Raw genomic sequence first — 19,756 nt, 5'->3', positions numbered from 1 at the left:
AGAGCTGCCTCCTCCGTGGGCTGCACCTCACAGCGCTGCTGAGCAGTTCTCCCTCAACAGCCCGTTCAAACTAGGCTTGACCACCACCTACTAATAGTTTTTCTTTCTCACATCTCATGCCTCTGTCATTAAAAAGAGTGCTCACCTCAAGCAACGAAGCCCTTCAAGTTCATGTATGCTAAAAAACTTTGAGGGACAAAATTGCGTCCTTTTGGGTACAAAAAGGACCTTTGTGTTACAAATATACATAGTATATATAAATTCACCAAATCATAGTTTTACATACTTATATATTACATATACACTTACATATAAATAGACATTTTGTGTATTATTTTATATATAGAAAATAGTCAAAACCTTTTTCTTCAGTGCATTTTGTTGACACCTGTAGCCTTTTGTAAAGTCATGGCTGGGCCCTGGGCGGGGCACCTGGGACACTCACAGCGGCCTCCTCTATGTTTCCCCAGCCATTGGCTTTCTAGTTCCCTCCACTGCCCTCCTGGGGCAGTGACATAATTCTTGTCAGCTACCTTGATATATTTCTGCTGATGTCAGGTTCCTCTTTCAGTTGTGAATGACGGGAAATGCAATCAGCAGGGACTACTTAGCTCTGGTCAGTGACTTCCAAAGGCCTTTCCCTCTCATGTTGACTGCTTTGCTAGCTGTCAGGTTACAGGGTTCAAAGGTTTCATGGCTGGAGGACAGTATAAGCCAGGAAGTTGGAAGGTGTGTTGGATTGGCCTATCTTTTCTTGTATTAGAGTGTGTGACCTGTGATTCAACGGTAATCCTGTTACACATGTGCTGTGACCCTAATACTAATAAAGACACTCATGATACTATGTGGACCTCTGGACCACGTGGCCCTTCCCTGTTCCTCCCACCCAGGCTCCACCTCCTCACCTCATGCCTTCTTTTGCTTCCTGTCAGCTTTTTTTTTTTTAATAAGCAGCTTACATTTATTGAGTGCTTACTACATGCCAGGTACTGTTCTAATCGCTTTACACCTATTAACCCATTTCATCCTCACAACCACATAAGGAGGCAGTATTATGCCTTCCTTTATTGTATTTTTTTGTTTTTGTTTTTTTAAAGTGTTTATTGGGGAACAGTGTGTTTTTCCAGGACCCATCAGCTTCAAGTCAAGTAGTTGTTTCAATCTAGTTGTGGAGGGTGCAGCTCGGTGGCCCATGCAGGGAAGGAACCGGCAACCTTGGTGTTATGAGCCTGCACTCGAATCAACTGAGCTAACCAGCTGTCCCTATTGCTCTATTTCTATGGCAGTGAAATTGTGCAAGACCACACAGCTTCAAAACTTGTGTTGCCCTTTATCTCCTTACGTCTTTTTAAATGATTGCTCATGTTAATACTAGTTTTTAGAGATGCTCTAAATGATACATTTTCTCAAGTGCTCAGTGTAGGGATGTTTTCCTGGAGGTGGGGAAGGGACGTTTCACAGGCTCCCTGAGTTTGGAGGCTTATCTGGTCAAACGTGGAACCCTCAGATCAAGGATGTGTTAGAGAGCATTAAAAAGACAAGACCGTTGCGCAAGGTTAAGGCTTCGAAAGAGGGTAGAATTAGAATGTGCTGCTAATGGACCTGTGCGTCTTCAAGTGAGCCATTTTTAGTCATTTCCCAGCCCCAAAAACCTATGTATTTTTTCAGGAATGGTTAAAGTTCAGGGTTTGGGAATGAGGGAGAGGGAATAGAAATTACTAGACCATCTTCAGATCCTCTTTTTGGAATGAGACAAGTTTATACAAAACCAAACCAATAAAAGCAACCTGCAAGGTCTCCCCCACCTCACTCCCTCAACTGACCCAGAGCAAACATTCCTCTTCCGAGGTCCCCTTCCTGGGCCTCCTAGGAGTCCTGGATGACTTTTACTTGGAATAGAGCCTTGTGTCAACAAGCCAGGCTCTATTTGGAATAAACCTCCATGGAGGTCAGTCGATTGACCTACAGCGTTAAGTCACACTGTGAGGGACACATAGGGTGAGCAGAATATTCTCTCCAATGGAGAATGAGATAAGGACACAGCGGAGGCCTGCCCTGACTTCTGTGGTGGCCGACTGCATACCTGAGTGCTGGGTGGCAGCACCATACCTGTAGTTCCCTTCGGGAAGAGGGCCTGGTGAAGGACGATCCTAAAGCGGGTGTGTGGATACAGGGAGAACACTGTGCCAAGAGGGGGTGCCAGAAACGATAACGCGCCCTTTGTGAAGGCTGTGGGCCAGAAGAGAGGATACAATAGCTGTACCACGGGTGGTGGTGGAGTGGGCGCGCTGAGTGAGGGAGTCCCCTGGAGCCTCTCAAAATGCAAAGAGGGAAGCACCCTCCCTCCAGGGTAGGCTTGACCAGGTTAGCGCGCCCAGGCCCCACCGGGGCAATCAGGACTCTGTAATGCAAGCAGCGTCTGGGCACGTACGCGGTGTCCCGGTCCAGCACGGCCATCACACCCACAAGCAGTCAAGGTCCTTATCACTACGGGTCAACAGTCAAGGCATAGGTGACAGACGGGGCAGGAGAAGCGAGTCATTGGGTGGTTTCCACCTCTGCTTAGGGGCATCTGTGAGGAGGGCCATCCAGACACGCCCCCCCACCCCCCCTTCTCAGCAGCTCCCAGAGAGGCCCAGGTCGCTAGGGAGGGGGACAGGCCACCACCGGAGGCGGCATACGGTCTCTTTAGATACGGCCGCCGCCCGGCCACTCCTTTAGACTCTGGCCGCGCGAGGACGGGGCGCTCTGCCTCCGCCTTATAAAGAGCCCAGCGCAGGGCGGCGGGGCGGCCGGGAGGCGGGTACCGGGCTCCGCGGAGCCGGGGGTGGGGGCGCCACCTGTCGCAGCGGCGCGGGGGAAACATGGGCCGCTACTCGGGCAAGACGTGCCGCCTGCTCTTCATGCTCGTGCTCACGGTGGTCTTCTTCGTGGCCGAGCTGGTGTCGGGCTACCTGGGCAACTCGATCGCGCTGCTGTCCGACTCGTTCAACATGCTGTCGGACCTGATCTCGCTGTGCGTGGGGCTGGGCGCCGGCTACGTCGCTCGCCGCGCCCCCGGCGGCTCCCGGGCCACCTACGGCTACGCGCGCGCCGAGGTGGTGGGCGCGCTGAGCAACGCCGTCTTCCTCACCGCGCTCTGCTTCACCATCTTCGTGGAGGCCGTGCTGCGCCTGGCGCGGCCCGAGCGCATAGACGACCCCGAGCTGGTGCTCATCGTCGGCGCCCTGGGGCTGGCTGTCAACGTGGTGGGGCTGCTCGTCTTCCAGGACTGCGCCTCCTGGTTCGCCTGCTGTGGCCGCCGCCGCCGCCGCCGCCGCCTCCACGAGCAGCAGCAGCAGCAGCAGCAGGTGGCGCAGGGCGGCCCGGGCGGCGCTTTCGGGGGACCGCGGGGCGCCGCCCGCGTAGCCCCCGGCCCGGACTCGGCCGCGACCCTGCGCGTGGCCTCACAGGGAAGCAGCGCGGAGAAGGGGGCGACCGTGTTGTCAGACGTAGCAGGTGCCTTTCGGGTGCATCCTCCCGCCTCCCCCCCTTCGCGCCGTCCCGTCCACCTCGTCCCACGCCCTCTTTTTCTTCCTCTCTGCTTTTATGACGATTGCTTTTTTTTTCTTCAATCCGTTTCCTCTGCAGTTCCACGTGAATCCTCTTCTGCGAGCTCATCACCGTCACCATGCTTTCTTTGATTCCTCACGATTTCTTCTTGAATCCTGGATTCTCGGGCCCCCTTTGCGTCCATTCCCTTCCCCCTAGTCTCTGCACAGGAGTATTGATTTTTTTTGGAAATCAGTTATTATTGGGCAACAGATAGCACTCCCCATCGCTACCCCCTCAACCCCCTCATCAGATGCTATCTGCACTTTTTCTCCCTCGCCCTTTTGCCCATCCTTCTGTCCCCCTTGGGCGTTATGGGTTTGGGAGTGGGGTGGTTCCCACTTGCGTCTTTTTTGTTTTAACTTAAGGGGGAGTGTGAATGAAGCCCAAAGGTGGATCGCAAGGCTAATTTCAAGGCCAGCATTGACTCTTCCTGGCCGTGTGTGTGTGTGTGTGTGTGTGTGTGTGTGTGTGTGTGTGTGTGTGTGTAGAGGTAGGGGGTCTGATAAGCCAGGAGGACGTTCCAATAACAAAACTGGTTTTGAGTCCATTGGTTCTTTTTGTTTGTAGAACTTATACACAACACAAGGTTTCTTCTTTGAATGCAGGTGATTCCCTGAACACCCGGAACGAGCCAGAAGAGACCATGAAAAAGGAGAAAAAGTCGGAAGCCCTGAATATCAGAGGTAGGACTGACGCTGGGTCAATTGGAAATCCTGTGCAGTGGTCCTGATGGACTGTGCTGTCTTCTTCTTGCCTTTGAATCAGGTGTGTTAGAAAGTAGGCGGGTTCCATGGCTAGACTCTGACCCTGGTCTCTTGCCTAATCATGGCATTGATTAGGAAGACACTGGTTGCTAATTGACCCTTGCTTCACTTACCCCCACCTCATGCTCTGGGTCTTTGCAGATCAGCAGCATGCACCTCCCCACCCATGGCTATTGCTAGCACGAAACGCAGCCTACTTTAATTAAATGCCATTTTGAAAAAGGTGGGAAGAGCATCGGTGGGCAGTGATCCAAGGTGGCATTGCTGGATGACGCTTATCACCTCAGTTATTTCTGCCAACAATCTGCTTCCGTGATGGGGCGGTTGGATGACTTGCATCTCCACGGCCAGGTCCAAAGTGGGGTTTCTGGTGAGGCACCTGGAAGCCACATTGCTAATATTCCTCCTACCGTGAGCTCAAGGTCATAGCACTGGGTGTGCAGGTCAGCTCCGGGAGTGCAGAGGCGCCTTTCTCACCAGCCACCGACACTGTGCCCTTCAGGTCCCCTTTCCAACTTCTTGGGCTTAGATTCTGCTTCACAGCAGTTTAAGAAGAGTCAGTCCCTAACACGGACTTTGAGAATTTCAGCAAAGACAGTGCAGCCCTTTACCTTCAGATGGTGTAGGGAAATGTATAGTGGACTTAGATGGGAATAATATAAAGAAACTAATAATCCAGGAGACAGCTTCAGTTTGGGGAGTCTCACATCTGTTTTTACAAAATGATACCCAGAATAGATCTATCAGGGAAGTCGGAAAATAGTATCAACAAGAACACATGTATTGTATGTCAACTATAACTAATATATATATATATATATATATATGTATATATATATATATATATTGTTACAGGATATGGAGTATAGTGTGGGAGTGGAGTCAAGGGAATTGTAATAGATATGTATGATATTGGGGGGGAGTGGGGTGGCAGATTGGGGGAGGGGTAAAAAGTATAACTATTGCGCTGTGTTGTACACCTGAAACTAATAAAAAAATCATAAAAAAACCCACATGACCTCCTAAAAATTCCAAATGAATTCGTTTTTTAAAATTTCACTGCATCCAGGGGATTTCTAAAGAGCTTGGTGGTGAATCTGTTGGGAAGGAGAGAATCTGTAATGAAAAATCACTATCCTTTCATTTACCTTTCTTTTTTTAGGTTCTGTTTTAAAAAAAGCATGTATTATAGGTTTTCAAGATTGAGTTCACTATCGTAGCACTTTCACTTTTCGAAGCACGTTCTGTTAATGATTCATTCTTGTTACAGTGAAGGAGAACAGGTAGGTGCAAAGAAGCAAAGAAGAATTAAGAATAAGCACCGATAGATATTGTGACCTAGTTTGGGAAGCATAGTGTAAGGGGAATATCTATGATCTTGCTAATTTTTAGCCCAAAGCCATTGGAGCTCCTGGATAGAAAAACATCAGGTGTAAAATGCCTTGCCATACCTGGCTGAGTCCTGTGATCCACAGGTATTGACAAAAGTGAATAATGCAGTGGCCAAAAGATTGGGATTTGGACTCAAGCTGCCTGGGTTTGGGTCCTGCCTGTGCCACTTAAGGCTCTGTGACTTTGGGCAAGTCATGTGACCTCTCTAAGCCTCTAATTCCCTCATCTTTAAAAGGAGGATAATACTAGTGTGTATCTACTTCCTGGGGTTGTGAGATAAAGCATGTGAAATGCTCAGGCTCGTGGGAGGAAAACTAAGCTAACATTTTTATGGAGTACATGCTCGGTGCCAGACATCATTCGTGAATGAGTCACTTCGTATTGGTACCAACCTTACCAGGTGGATACTACTGTCACTCAGGTGGACTCGCTGAGCTCAAACAGACCTGCTCCAGGAAGGGTGGCTAACAGGAGTCTTTCCATATTTCTGGCTAAGTGGGAGGCTGGCCTCACCTTAGGTCCTGTGTCCTCCTCACCTTGGAACCACGATTCAGAGAAAGACCACAGAACGTTAGAGCCGCAAAGGCCTTAGGGAAAATGGACTCCCATCCCTTCACTTTACAGGTGAGGAGACAGGGTCCAGAGAGTGTGGGGACTTCCAGAATCACCCCACCTAGCAGCAGAGGCTGGTATCCTGGGCTCCTGTTCACATTTCCAGCCCTTTCTCCTCTAGACTCCACACAGGATGGCTTGCTTCTCCAGTGGGCAGTCCACTGAGGCCTTACATGCCTGACATTTAAGCCTCTGCTTTAGAAAGCAGGACTGCCCTGCCCCCCACCCCCACTCCCAACCATCTGCAGGGGAACAGACACTTGATGGGCATTCTTGTGAACTAAAATAATTTCTTGATTCTCATTACCGTTTCTCTTATTCCAATGAAATTCTAAAAAATGCCTTCTAAGAATCACACTCCACCTTGTACTGCAAAGCACAGTGAGAGCACACTCCTTTAAAAATCCTTGACAATGTGCTTTCGAGGGGCTGTTTTTATTTAATATGATAACATGATACATTAAAAATGGTGCAACGATGTCAGAAAGACGAGCCCTTTGCATGTCAGGATAACGATAAACGGGTGAACAGCAACCCTGACATCAGTTGAAACTAAATCTTCTTTGATAAGGTGTTGCATTCTAATGTTTGTATTTTTCTCAATACAACAACTTCTTATTCTTCCACTTGTTAATGCCCAGAGCTAATGAACTGTGTTTCCAATTATTCAGCAAGTTCAACAGCACCGACGAGCTCTCCAAGTGCTGGGACATGCATCAAATTTCAACTGATGTCTAGTTGCCAATTCATGTTTGTGCCGGGTTATGTGAATTTTGCTTTTTATCTAGAGACAGTAAGTGAGGGTCAAGTGCTAAGGTGTAGTGTTTTTGCAAAGCTGCCCTCAGGAGCATTATGACTAATCAGGTGATTGAGATAATACTGCCGGGTTTATCTTTCTGAATCACAGATGTGATCGCATCAGAGTCTGCTCAGGAACCTTTACTGCATCCAACTTAAGTTCCGAATTAGCACTGCTGACATTCAAGTGCTTGCAGTTCCGGGGCCAACACTGCTTCCTAGATGTTTCTCCCCTTCTCTTACCCCTTCACTGCCTCACCTCCCCCCGCCCCCTGAATTGTCTCCCCTGCTCCCCACTATTTAATGCACACTTATAGTCAGGGGAGAAGTGCTTAGTCAGGCAGAGCTAGTTGAAGATCTGCCTTTTACTAACAAGGTGACCTTGAGCAAGTCACTTAATCTCTGAGCTTCAGTTTCGTTCTCTGCATAATGGAGATAATACCTACATTACTGTGCTGTTGTGAGAGGTACGTGCATGGTGGGGACAGCCCCGAGGAAGGACCCACTCAACAAATGGCTCCTGTGATATCATCGCCTCTGCATCAGCTCTGTGTACTTACGTATCCGTGGGGTTTCAGACGTTTCATGTACTTTCAGAACAGGCCTCTGAGACAAGTGAGGCGGATGTTATCACCTCCACTTCATAGGTGAGGGTCTTGTTGCTCATAGAGCATCACTGTGAAGACTGTCAAGGTCCATGACCCCATGTGGCCTGACAGTCTAGCTCTCACTGGGCGCCTCCTTGGAGTTTTCCACCTGGAACACCTACCTTCTCTTGAGTTCTCTCTGCCTGCAGTGTGGCTGCCTGTTGAAGTCTGTCTCCCCTTCAGAGGCCTGCCCCGGTTGCCCATCTCTCGAGACGTCTTCCCTGAGACTTCCCATCACAGGGAGTAATCCTCCTGTGGAGGTTATTGACACACCTGTCTCGGAATCCTGCCAATGGAGGGTGGTTCTCAAACGTAATGGCCGTGCCTCCCTCCCCTTTGCATGGGAGGCCAGCACACACACAGGCAGTGTTCGCTCTCAAGAACTCAGTGACATGATGCCTTCAGCAGTTCTGTAAGCTGAAAGGCATGGTAGTTTGAGTGATAAAATCAGCTTAGTATAGCACTTAGAAAACTAACTAGTGTAGAATTGAATGAAACAGAATAGAAAAGAGTAGTCAGTCATATATAAGGATAGGTTCCCCCTCTCCCCCCCCACCAAACATTTGTTTCCATGTGTGTGTGCTAGGATGCAAAACATGCTTCTTACTGTGGATTATGGGGGAAAGTAAGTTTGAAAACTATTTTATATAATTCCTAGGGGTGAATAGTGGGATTTCTCAGAAGGAAAACTTGAAATTGGAATTTAGGACTTACCTTCACAATTGTTCTCTAGTCAGACTACCCAGAAGGATAACCCTCCTCTAACACTGTCTCGCTGTGTGATCTTGGGTAAGTTACTTACCTACTCTGTGCCTCGGTTTCCTCGTCTGTAAAATGGAGGCAGTAACCACCTCAGAGAGTCCTTAAGAGAACTTGATGTGTAAATACACGTAACATACTTAACATTACCACCTGATGCATACGTGTTAGCTGGCATTCTAGTTGTTATTATTAAGCAAAAGGTGGGAGTTGCTCTCTGTCATGTGATTTGTGGCTAACCAACCAGAAAATACCATTTTGTGAAGTGCCTGCATTGCATGCCCCCAGTGCTGAGATATAAGCTAAGGAAACGGAGGGTGTGGCACTCCACCTCAAGCTAGCTAAAGTCTGGCAGAGGAAACAAGGCTGACATGCAGGAGACACTCAGGGAATGTCTGACTGTCTCAGGCAGTGCAAAGGACGTGAAGGGCACGTAGGAAATATTCGGTCTTCATATTTTTGTGGTGGTAGTTTGCATTGTCCTGGAGGGGTGAAAGTGTCAATCTCCAGTTCCTCCTGGAGAAACAAGGTGTGGAGACCAAACGTTGGAGTGTTTCTTTGTGGCTCAGGATAGGGATTGAGGAGTAAGAAGTGCCTTTGGGGGCGGAGTGAGGGAGAACCTACAGTTAGTAGATGGGACTGTTTAATGTATTTATTGAATCAGGATCCTAGTACCATAAGTAATAGGGTTTTGAAATGATTTTTATTTATTTTAATAATTCCTGGTGGTGGGGGGGGGGGCAGTTGCCACGAGTTACATTTAGTATTTTTACAGAATGCCATTTTACCTATGATGCCACTCAGAATCTTAGAAGTGTTGCCGAGGGGGAGAAGTAGCCCAATGGAAGCACCTTCCAAGTGAGACTGTTGAGTCGTAGCCACGAGCGAGTTGATAGTATATTAAATTATTCCTAATTTTACTGAGTGAACCTGTGGGTTAGTAGGAGAGACAAAGCAGACTTTTCTTAATACAGTAATACCTTGGCTTGCGAGCATAATTCGTTCCGGAAACAAACTACTTGTATTGCAAGACATCGCTTGTTTACCACATTAAAATGTGTTAAAAAATGTTTGCTTGCCTACTCGCAATTCAAGGTATTACTGTATATGCTTTGTTCTAGAGCAGCGGTTCTCAACCTTCCTAATGCCGCAACCCATTAATGCAGTTCCTCATGTTGTGGTGACCCCCAACCATAAAATTATTTTCGTTGCTACTCTATAACTGTAATTTTGCTACTGTTATGAATCGTAATGTAAATATCTTTTTGTTTTCCGATGATCTTAGGCGACCCCTGTGAAAGGGTCATTCGACTCCCAAAGGGGTTGCTACCCACAGATTGAGAACAGCTGTCTACAGCAATGCTTTAGGAGCTCTTAGGTGGTTCATTTGCATTGCCCGGGGATCTTGTTAAAATGCAGAATCAGATTCAATAGATCAGAGGTGGGGCCTCAAAGACAGCATCTCTCCCAGGCTCCCAGGGGATGCTGGTCTGCAAACCCATACTTGGAAGATAAGGACTCAGATGTTGCTTCCTGTAAAAAAAAGCACCAAAAACCAAAAACCAAAAAGAATACTTTGCGTCGATATTTTATAATCCTTCTGACAACATTTTTACCTAACTCATTAAATCCCAGTTTAGCCTGTGCATATAGAGAGCTTCTCTGCTAGGACTGCATGGTTCCTGGATCACCATGGAAACCTCTAAGAAACTGTTCCCTTCATTCAAGGCATCCCAAATTTGTATTGTTATCTGTAGAATTTTAATGTTATTTTATGGTGACACATGGCTCTTTATTCCGTGGGGACATCGCTGGAGTCCCTGTTCTTGAGGACTTCTTGAACCAATTGCGGTTTCAATGCCCATGCACCAAGTGAGAAGGAGGCGAGTGCACGTAAGGAAGAGGCAGAGGCATCAGGTAGAGGGAAGACGGAGAGTCAAAAGATACATCTTAGTCCCCTCTCCTCTGAAAAATATTGAAAGCACAGTCTGAAAGAAGAAGAAATCTTTGCCCAGCCTGTGTTCTGGTTTGGTGCCCTCTGAGGGGTACTGGGGGGCAGCAGTGTGGCTTTGAGAGCTGGCACAGCCCCTCTTCCCACAGGTGTCTGCCGCTCAGAACCTTCCCAGGCCATTCCTCGTCCCAGGTCTCTGGGTCCTGGGATGGTGACCTGAAGTTTTGTTTTCTGCAAAAAACAAAGTTGCCATTGTTTTTTTATTTTTCTCTTTTGGAATCCATCCTGCTATTCTAACCAAACAGAAAACAAATATCAACAGGTCTTCACAGACTTGGGACCCCGAGTCACTGCATGTCACCTGGCTCCCACTCTTGGATCTGTGCTTAGTGGTCTGTCTTTCTTCCCGGCAGGTGTGCTTTTGCATGTGATGGGAGATGCGCTGGGGTCGGTGGTAGTCGTGATCACGGCCATCATATTCTATGTGCTTCCCCTGCAACCAGAGGACCCGTGTAACTGGCAGTGCTACATCGACCCCAGCCTGACTGTCATCATGGTCATCATCATTCTGTCCTCTGCCTTCCCACTCATCAAGGAGACCGCTGTCATCCTGCTGCAGATGGTCCCCAAAGGGGTGAATATGGAAGAGCTGAGTAAGTCCAACCAGCCTGATCTAGCACCACGGCCCACACCAGAGGGCCAGCATTGTGTCAGAGCCGTGTTTGACTTATGTGTCCTGAAATCCTTTAAATCGCCAGGCAACCGATACCCCTCATAGGTTTCGCAGCCTAGTGAGATGAATCACAGCTCCAACAATCAAAGGTCCTTTGCAACCCATGATTCTGTGACTGAACTGCAGATTTTCGAGAATGTCGTGCTAGAGCAATACCCATGCCTGGGCTACTTATCCTCACGTCAGAGATTTCTTTTAACTCAGATAAGGCCACTCTGCCTAGACTTGGTTTATTCTGAAGCCATACTCACTCCTGTTCTAGATCCTGCTTTCTAGTTAACCGATTTTTTATGGGCACACATGTCACCCTGTCTCTTATAACACTGTCAAAAGGACAGTATTTTAAATTCAGATCACTCACAACCTCCTTCAGTCATGAAATCGACTATGTTGCTTCATTCAAACAGGCCAACCTCTCCCTTTAGTTATGTGCATCCGAGGGGAAAAAATTTTTTAGAGATTTTGTGGAAATTCTAAATGGGAACCATCCAGATGTTGGTGAGAAACTGACTATGCAGATTAAGAGTTTCTAAACGGGGATTGTGTTTTGATAGATAAAAAGGTTTTCAGGCAGATCTGATGTTGTTTACCCGTGAGCCAGTTAAACACACAATAGAGCCCAGGTCTGCTGTGAGACTGAAAGATGGAAGACCTTAGTTGACGACAAATTCCTGAAATTAGGTTTAAACGGATGTTAGTACATTATATGGCCATGGTTAGACGTTCCCCTTGCAGGCATGGTTTGCAGTGTGACTGTTCTGAGAAGCCCATAGCCTTGCCAGTCCTCCGGTGGGTCAAGCCATTGCCAACAGCTGTGGCTCCAACTATGATCTTTCCCCGCTGGATGTCCTTTTCATCTTTTGTGGCCTCTTCTCTGGCAGCACTGGCTCGTTAACAGTCTCTGAGAAGCAGTTAGCTGCGGTCAGCTCTCTGGCTGCTCTCATGGGCAGAGCTGGGACAATCAGCCTCCATCCACTTCCTGCACACCTATCCTCCTTAGCCCAGCGCTGCAGGCAGAGGTGGGACAAAGACACACTGAGGGGCAGATGCAACACACAGCACCGTCTTGGTTTCCAGTGACTTGTTTCCCAGTTGAGGAAACAAGATAAACATACGCAAAACAATATGTGATATAGATTGGCTTATGTTGCCTTTTAACAAAGTAATATATGTGTATCATATATACATATACAAAATATATATATATATACATAGTTGTTGGAAAAGTCATGACGTATTTTTTCTATGTTGTTCATTGCAAAAATGCATCATGACTTTTCCGACAACCCAATATATACTTAAAAACAGATATTTTAAAAATAGATAGTAATAACAATAGCAACACTTTTATGACACTTATTATATGCTAGGTATTATTCTAAGGGCTTTACTTAAATTGATTAGCTCATTTTAATCCTGGAACTAATCCTATGAGGTACTATATTTATCATTCCTAATTTACACATAAGGAAAGGGCTAGCTGAATTGCCCAAGGTCACACAGGTAGTAAATGACTAATCTGGGATTCAAACTCTTAGCTGGCTATAGGGTCTCTGCCCATAATCACTGTTTACTACCATCTCTCTAAATACATACTCATTTTAGAAAGTATGGAAAATATAGATGACCCTAAATAGAAAAGAGATATCTCTCATAATCTACCTCCTAGAAATTACCACTCTTAATATTTTTGTATGAATCGTTCAATATAACAAACCTTTGGTTGCCTAAAAAATTCTTTTGGGGGGTGTATATACATTGATATAATTTTTTTTAAAAAAAGCAAAAGAGATCATGCCATGTATACAGTTTAGCTATTTGCGTTTTCACTTAAAAATACACTGTTACACCTTTTCCCATATCCTTAAAATATGGAACTTACTTTTTCATGGCTGTATCATTTTCTAGCATATAATTGATTTAACTATTCCTTGTTGTTTCCAACCATTTTTGTACATAAATATTTGGTAATTTCCTTTAGGTTACATTCCTAGTGTTAAAATTGCCGGTAAACATTTTAGACCCATATCCCCAAATCATCCCCTTTAGAAAAAGCATCCTGCTTTATACTCCCTCTGACAGCCCATTAACACGCCCATTCCCTTGTAAACTCAGCAACTCTGGGCGTGGTTTTGTTGCTGTTAAACTTCTTGAATAGCCTTTTATGAGCTAGCCATGTATGGTAAAAGGATTGGAGAGGAGAAGGAACACAGGGCAAATGTAATTGCATAGGTGAGGCCATTTTTCTTAATCACTCCATCACCTGGGTGAGACTGCTTCAAGGGACCATATCCCTCCCGTCGTAGTTCCGTGCTTCAGTCCTGGCTCTCACCTGGGCTGTTGTTTGCTCTTCCCTATTCTAGTGAGTAAACTCTCTGCCGTGCCCGGGATTAGCAGTGTTCATGAAATGCACGTCTGGGAACTTATAAGTGGAAAGATCATCGCCACCCTGCACATCAAGACTCAGAAGGACAAGGGATATGAGGACGTCAGTCTGAAAATTCGGGAAATCTTCCACAACGCAGGCATCCACAACGTGACCATCCAGTTCGAGGGCGCGGACTCACGGGAGGTCCTGGAGCAGAAGGAGTCCCCCTCTCTCTGCAACTCGCCCTGCGTGTCCAAGGGCTGCGCCAAGCAGCTGTGCTGTCCCCCCAAGGCACTGCCTGTGGCCCACGTCAACGGCTGTGCCGAGCACAATGGCTGTCCCTCTCTGGACATGTACCAGAGCGAAGGCCTCGGTAGACAAGAACTAACACACGTGGCTGTTGAAGTATCATTGGATGGCCGTGTGAGTGACCATGGACAAGCTTTTCCCAAAACTCAGGGGGACCAGTGTTATGTCAACAGCACACATTTTTAACCCAGTACCACAGAAACAGACTGTATAGACGAAGCACTTCGGAGCCACCAGCTTGGCCTGTGGAAAGAGCTTTGTGGGTGGTCTGCACTGACCAAACTCGCAATGTGCGCTCTCTGTGTCCAGTGAGGGGTTGGCTCTGTGGGATGTTAATTGATGGTGTCTGTTGATTTTTATGTGACTGATAAGATAACCCCTTTCTATTATCCTGGATGTCTCCTGCTGCTGTTCAACTGTTGTAGTTGGCACCTTTTATTTCCCGAAGCCAACTGCACTGGTATATGTATCAGGGTCGCTGAAGGTTGGGACTCTGACTGTGGACATGGGATTCCAAGTAGTTTCTGTTTTAAACTGATTAGAACTTCTAGCTGACTCTCAGGTGAGCTCATAGCCAAGGACATCGCAGAAACTTAACCATGATGGCATTGTTTTTCCCCGTCGACTGGAAGACCGTAACAGAAGGAAGACAGGTAGTCCTGTCACTGCAGACGTTTTTGTCTTTGACTCATTGTTGAATAAATGTAAAATAGATACTTATTAAGGTAGAAAATACACTCAGAACATTAGAGGAAGTAGAGCTTGGGGGGTGGGACGGGGGATTTTTGACCACCTCATTTTGTGAGGTGGAGAAAAAATGAATGTTTACTTCCTGCTGTGAACTGAACTATAGCTATAGGCGGTTTCAAATGTTTAAATACATAAAATACTTTTCCTTTTCCCTGGAAGTGTGGGAACATTTCTGCTTTATTAAGTATGACACAGATACTTACATACTGTCTTTCAGAGTCAGTCCAGTTGGGACTGTTTTCATTTATTGCTTAATAATTTCTTACTTATTTGTCCAAATTTCCTTTGAGTCTTTTTTTATGTGATCGTACAATCTATGTAGCATTTACCAGGATAAAATGAGCATTTCTGGGATAGAAAAATGTTATGACACTGAGTATTCATTCCTGCCCCCAAATTAAGCTAGATAGATTTTTCTTTAATTAGACATAGTTTAAAGTATTTGTTATAGTTGCCAACTAGTACTTTGATGGAAAAGTGTATGTCCAAGGGAGAAATGAGAATTAATTGCTGACTTGAATGTCTTTTGAGGAGCTTACACTTTTCTTTAGTGCCTCTGACCTATATTACCAAGTTCAAATACATTCTTTAGAATCTGATTTGGATCCATAGCGATAACTAACCTATATTACTATTGGAGAAGCACCTGTTATGTGTTTAACAAATAGTTTAGGCAACACTATTTTAATCAGAACAGTCTCAAGATAGATATGAGAAAATGGGAGGTGCCTCACAAGAGAACTAGAATCTTCTTTGATGGGTTGCATAGTGGACTGTCAGTTATCCTTTCTTAGGCTCTAAGCATTGAGTTCTGTTTAGAACTGCACTGTATCCATCAAAAGTGCTGGGAGGGTCACAGAAAAAGCACCCACATTCCCCAGCACAAACGCCATTTAATAAAATGTGCCGTAATCCTACATTCTAAGGCTGAACTAAGTAAGTAGCTATCATCAGTAGGATAGAAACCTTTTTTTATTCCTTTAAAGTTTATTATCTGAATTTAATTGGCCATGAATTAACTAAATAGAAAAATGTCTAAATATGTTTTATCCCTAGGAGTTTATTGGACTTGGCTATCTATATGCTTTATATCTAAAAGAAAAAGAAAGATAAAATATAAGACAGCATTTTTATTTTTAATATTGAAAGTGTGGCATGAACTCACACAAAACAGGGCATTCTCTATGAAATTCACTGCAGAGATATATGGACCAAATTCTCCCAGATAAATGTTGGCTGAAATGCTTGACTGGAGCCAAAGAAAAAGTTTGTCCCTCACTTCCACATTTGAAGGTCTGATTTAATTTCACACCATTCTGCTTTTAGTCAAAGGGAAAAATGATAATTCTGCAGTTTTTGTGCAACTGGCTACAGGAATGCATAGTTTCTTACATCCAAGTAATGTTCTTTAATCTCTAAAGTATTTTTTCTAGAAAGGAAAAGGTACTTAATTCCAGTATAATTCATTCTGACCTCAGAAAAGTGTCTTGATGGACAGTTAGGAACATACCAAATTATGGAGCAGAGCCAATATAGAAATAATACTTTTTCAAGACACTTTGAGTGTGTTTAATAATGTCCAAAGAAGTTAATTAAGTGCAATATTTTTGTATTGGTGCTTGGATCTGCCATCTCAGGCACAGGGATGGCTGCCGTGTATGTATTTACTTGGGTTTTCCTCTTCCCTTAGTTGTCCTGAGCTTTAATTCTCCCCAGGAAATGCAAAGGTTTCTTTTCTTCCTTTGAATCAGCCCTGGAGGGTGGCAGCTGACAACAGTGGATTTAAATAACACTGTTTTTCTCTGAGATTAAAATTAAGAAAAAAAAAATTTTTTTTTATAATGCTGTCACTCCGTTTAGTGTCCCTGTGTGCTTAGGTTCATTCCAGAAAATTCTCTCTCTCTCTTTTTTTAAGAACTGAAAATCATTTTTAAATAGTCTAGGGCATCCTCTGTGTGTCGGGTCAGGACCAACCATCCTGTATGGTACTTTGAGGACACAGGGGCGTGGCAGCTTTGTGTCCTTTTATTTCTGTAAAAAGAGTCCTTTCCACGTTATTTCAGCATAGCTACAGGAAGTACAACATCCACTTTTATTTTCCAACTTTCAATTTGTTTTTGAAAGCAGAGGTTAATTTTTTCTTCCTTGATATTTGGCCATTATGAAATATCCATAGGGCTACTGGGCTACTTTGTTGATGGAAAAAAATATGTTATCCATCGATTTTTTTGATAAAATTGCAATAAAATAGGGAAATGGTGTTTGAAAAAGAATTAAACATATTCTCCATATTTAGTTACTTTTTTTTTCCCTTGGGCCACCAGCTGGCCAAACTCTAGTGGGGGTAAATCAGGAACTTCAATGTTCAGGAGAAATGAGTGCTTCCAATGTCAAAGGATTCACTGAGGTAGATGTTGGATTATAACAAGGCAGCTGCCCTGTGAGGCAGGGAGAGCCTTTGCTATGATTTCTCAGTCTCAGCATTACTGACATTTTAAATGGGATAATTCCTTGCTGTGGGGCCATCCTGGGCATTCTAGGATTTTCAGCCACATCCCTGGCCTTCACCCACTAGATGCCATTAACATTCCCCCCAAAATCTCTCCAGACATTGACATATGTCAACTCCACAGAATTCGCTCTTTAAAAAATTGTTTTAAAAGCGAGATCAAACACTAAAAATTACAGTCGTCTCTACATAGGAACTTTGGACATTTAAAGGAAAAAATATAATTTGTTAAAAAAACCAAAATCAAAAACAAAAAAACCTTACAAATCTGAGTATACAGATCAGTTATTAGACAGTGAGTGAAGTGAAGAAAAAAGCATTTGCCCTCGCTAGCCTGTCGTAATCTCTTCAACTCATGAATGTTCTCAATTTGATGAACCCACTGTAAAGTGAGACCAGATAATATCCGTACAATTGATTCTTGGGGTAAAGGTGTTTAATTCTCCAGTTTTAAACTTAATGATGTTTCTTTTTATGGGTTCCTGAGAAGCAGCTCATGTTCGTGCTGATGACAAGTTCCGATGTCAACAAAAATTCTTTATCGTTTATGGCTAACTTCATCCTTTGCCAAATCATAGCCGTTTTTGTTTTTGTTTTTGTTTTTCCCAAGAGGACAAAACACATTTCCTGCTTTGAAATTATCCTGCTTTTAAATGTGTCTCCACACTCTTGCAACCAAAGACTGCAGGAAAAGACTGGTTTAGAAAAAAAAAGAGGAATGTTGAATTTAAATGGAGTGATGCTGACTGCATGCCTGCTCTGTAGCTGTCATTTACCTAATAAATGCTCACCTGTTGGTGAATCTGAGTGTTTGCACACAAGCGGGCCCAGAATGAAGTAGGAATGAAGTTATTGAATCAGGAAACTAACTGCTCAAATGGAACTTGCCTCAGACCATAACCCTCACCGTAATAAAATGTTCTTAGGAATTGGGATTTTAGCCAATGCAGATGTGTCATTTTCTGGGGCTTTTCTTTTCAGGCGCTTCATTCTGGACCCTTTTGTTTACATGGGACTTTCTCAAATGTCGCTAGATGGATCAACTGTCTCCTCTTGGTCCAAAGCAAGGCCAGAGATGATGAACCTGCTTTGAATTCTAATGGGAATAATCCAGAAAAGATGAGGATTTTCCAGGGAGAGTGACCCCTTCCTGGAAGTCGGAAGTTATGTTACAGTATTGTGGAGTTTTGTTGCTTTAAGTCTTCCTTCTGTTCTCAAAGGAGATTTTGCCAAAGTGTAATTGTCACATTTGGGGGAATTAGTAAAACTCTAAGATATGAAGTTTAAATAAGTAATTGCTAAATGTATGTGAAGTCCCCCTGAGTAATGTACGCACACGTGCATACCTTTAAAAGTGAAAGATGTTCGATGGTGCTGTAAATAAAAAAATTTAAAAATAAACACACGACTGAGATGTTTGTGGAAACTCAACAGATAACTCAAGGTAGCCGAAGTCATTTATTTGTCTTTGTCACTTACTCTAGTCAGTTTATGACTCCGTAACTCTTCAGATTGGTTTTAAGACTTTGGGACTCGTTCTCTGTCTCCAATTTGCTGCTCTCTCCTTCACAGCCCTTCTGCCACTCTCGACCACCTGCAGCCATCTTGGTAGAAATTTCACCGCTTGAGCCAGCTGCCTACTTACTGTAACCGCGACTGACCTGGTTTTCTAGGGGGACCAATTTGGTCCTGGGCTACCCATTAAGGTTTGTATGTGAGGGGAGGTCCCGGGATCAGGGAATGGTGGAGAGGCTGGGCTTATTTTAAGAGATACCCTACAGATTTGGGAATCTCTTCAATGAGCTGAATGTCATCTTTATGACTGTTTAAGGGAACAGCCTTCTGGCTCTTTCAATTGCTTTTGGTTTATCGATCAACTGATTAATCAGCATATGCACACTTACTGTAAGCCGTGTGGAGGTGGTTCTTGCCTCTCAGGGGTTGATCGTCTGATTGAGAAGCTACAGAAGGCAGTCCAACTTAGCGGGAGTTTCAGGAGGACCACCATAGGCTGGGGTTGCCATGGGGACGGGGGGAGGAGCTTGTGCTGGACGGGTTCTTCTGCTCAGATGTGCACATTCTAACCCCTGGGCAGCATCTGCCAAAGGAGAAGGCTGTACATTTCATGACCATCCGCTTCCCTCAGCAGTAAGCGTCTGCAGGGTGGAGCAGAGGACTGAGCCCAGCGTTCGGCCCAGAATCTCTGCCGACTCCACCTAAAAGAGAACCCTCCCCTCTCTCTGTGCCTTTAACCCTGCCTAATGATTCTTCATAGCACCATCACTTTGTAACATTATACATTTATTTGCTTATTTCCTGTGCCGCACACCAGAATAAAGCTTTGTCTAACCCACCGCTGTGTTCATCAGCCCCTATCCCAGTGCTTGGAACAATGCCACAGTATATAGTATAGTAGCCCAATAAATATTGAATGAATGAATGAATAGGTTCAACTCTTGACATCACCAGTTACAAATCATTTAACTTCATGATGCTTTAGTTTCCTTATCTATAAGTGAGGCTATTGACGAAAGCCCGTGTTACCTTGCTTTATGGGGTTGTGGTAGGAA

At 44.9% G+C, this 19,756-nt stretch overlaps 1 protein-coding gene across 2 annotated transcripts; it reads left to right on the top strand.

Moving 5' to 3' along the window:
• Window positions 1–2,704: 2,704 nt before the first annotated feature.
• On the top strand, window positions 2,705–18,587 carry SLC30A10 (solute carrier family 30 member 10). 2 transcript variants are annotated; one of them, XM_019639582.1, is made up of 5 exons: window positions 2,718–3,498; window positions 4,200–4,277; window positions 10,931–11,170; window positions 13,614–14,041; window positions 18,168–18,587. In XM_019639582.1, exons 1-5 carry the CDS (start codon window positions 2,865–2,867, stop codon window positions 18,327–18,329), a joined length of 1,542 nt encoding a protein of 513 aa, XP_019495127.1. In that variant the 5' UTR covers window positions 2,718–2,864; the 3' UTR covers window positions 18,330–18,587. The 2 variants fall into 2 exon arrangements, with proteins under 2 accessions (XP_019495128.1, XP_019495127.1); XM_019639583.1 differs by lacking the exon at window positions 18,168–18,587 and having other exon boundaries at window positions 2,705–3,498; window positions 13,614–14,828.
• The last annotated feature ends 1,169 nt before the right edge of the window (window positions 18,588–19,756 follow it).

Source organism: Hipposideros armiger, unplaced genomic scaffold (assembly GCF_001890085.2).
Source record: "Hipposideros armiger isolate ML-2016 unplaced genomic scaffold, ASM189008v1 scaffold_45, whole genome shotgun sequence".
Taxonomy (NCBI): domain Eukaryota; kingdom Metazoa; phylum Chordata; class Mammalia; order Chiroptera; family Hipposideridae; genus Hipposideros; species Hipposideros armiger.
The sequence above is the reverse complement of the archived record's forward strand: the minus strand, read 5'-3'. Positions and strand labels throughout refer to the sequence as shown.

What these genes read in the sequence shown, in the direction of transcription:
- SLC30A10 (XM_019639582.1), top strand. Translation starts at nt 2,865, where the DNA reads ATGGGCCGCTACTCGGGCAAGACGTGCCGCCTGCTCTTCATGCTCGTG. An exon ending in CGTGTTGTCAGACGTAGCAG is followed by an intron (nt 3,499 to 4,199) that starts GTGCCTTTCGGG and finishes CTTTGAATGCAG; the next exon opens with GTGATTCCCTGAACACCCGG. An exon ending in GGTGAATATGGAAGAGCTGA is followed by an intron (nt 11,171 to 13,613) that starts GTAAGTCCAACC and finishes TCCCTATTCTAG; the next exon opens with TGAGTAAACTCTCTGCCGTG.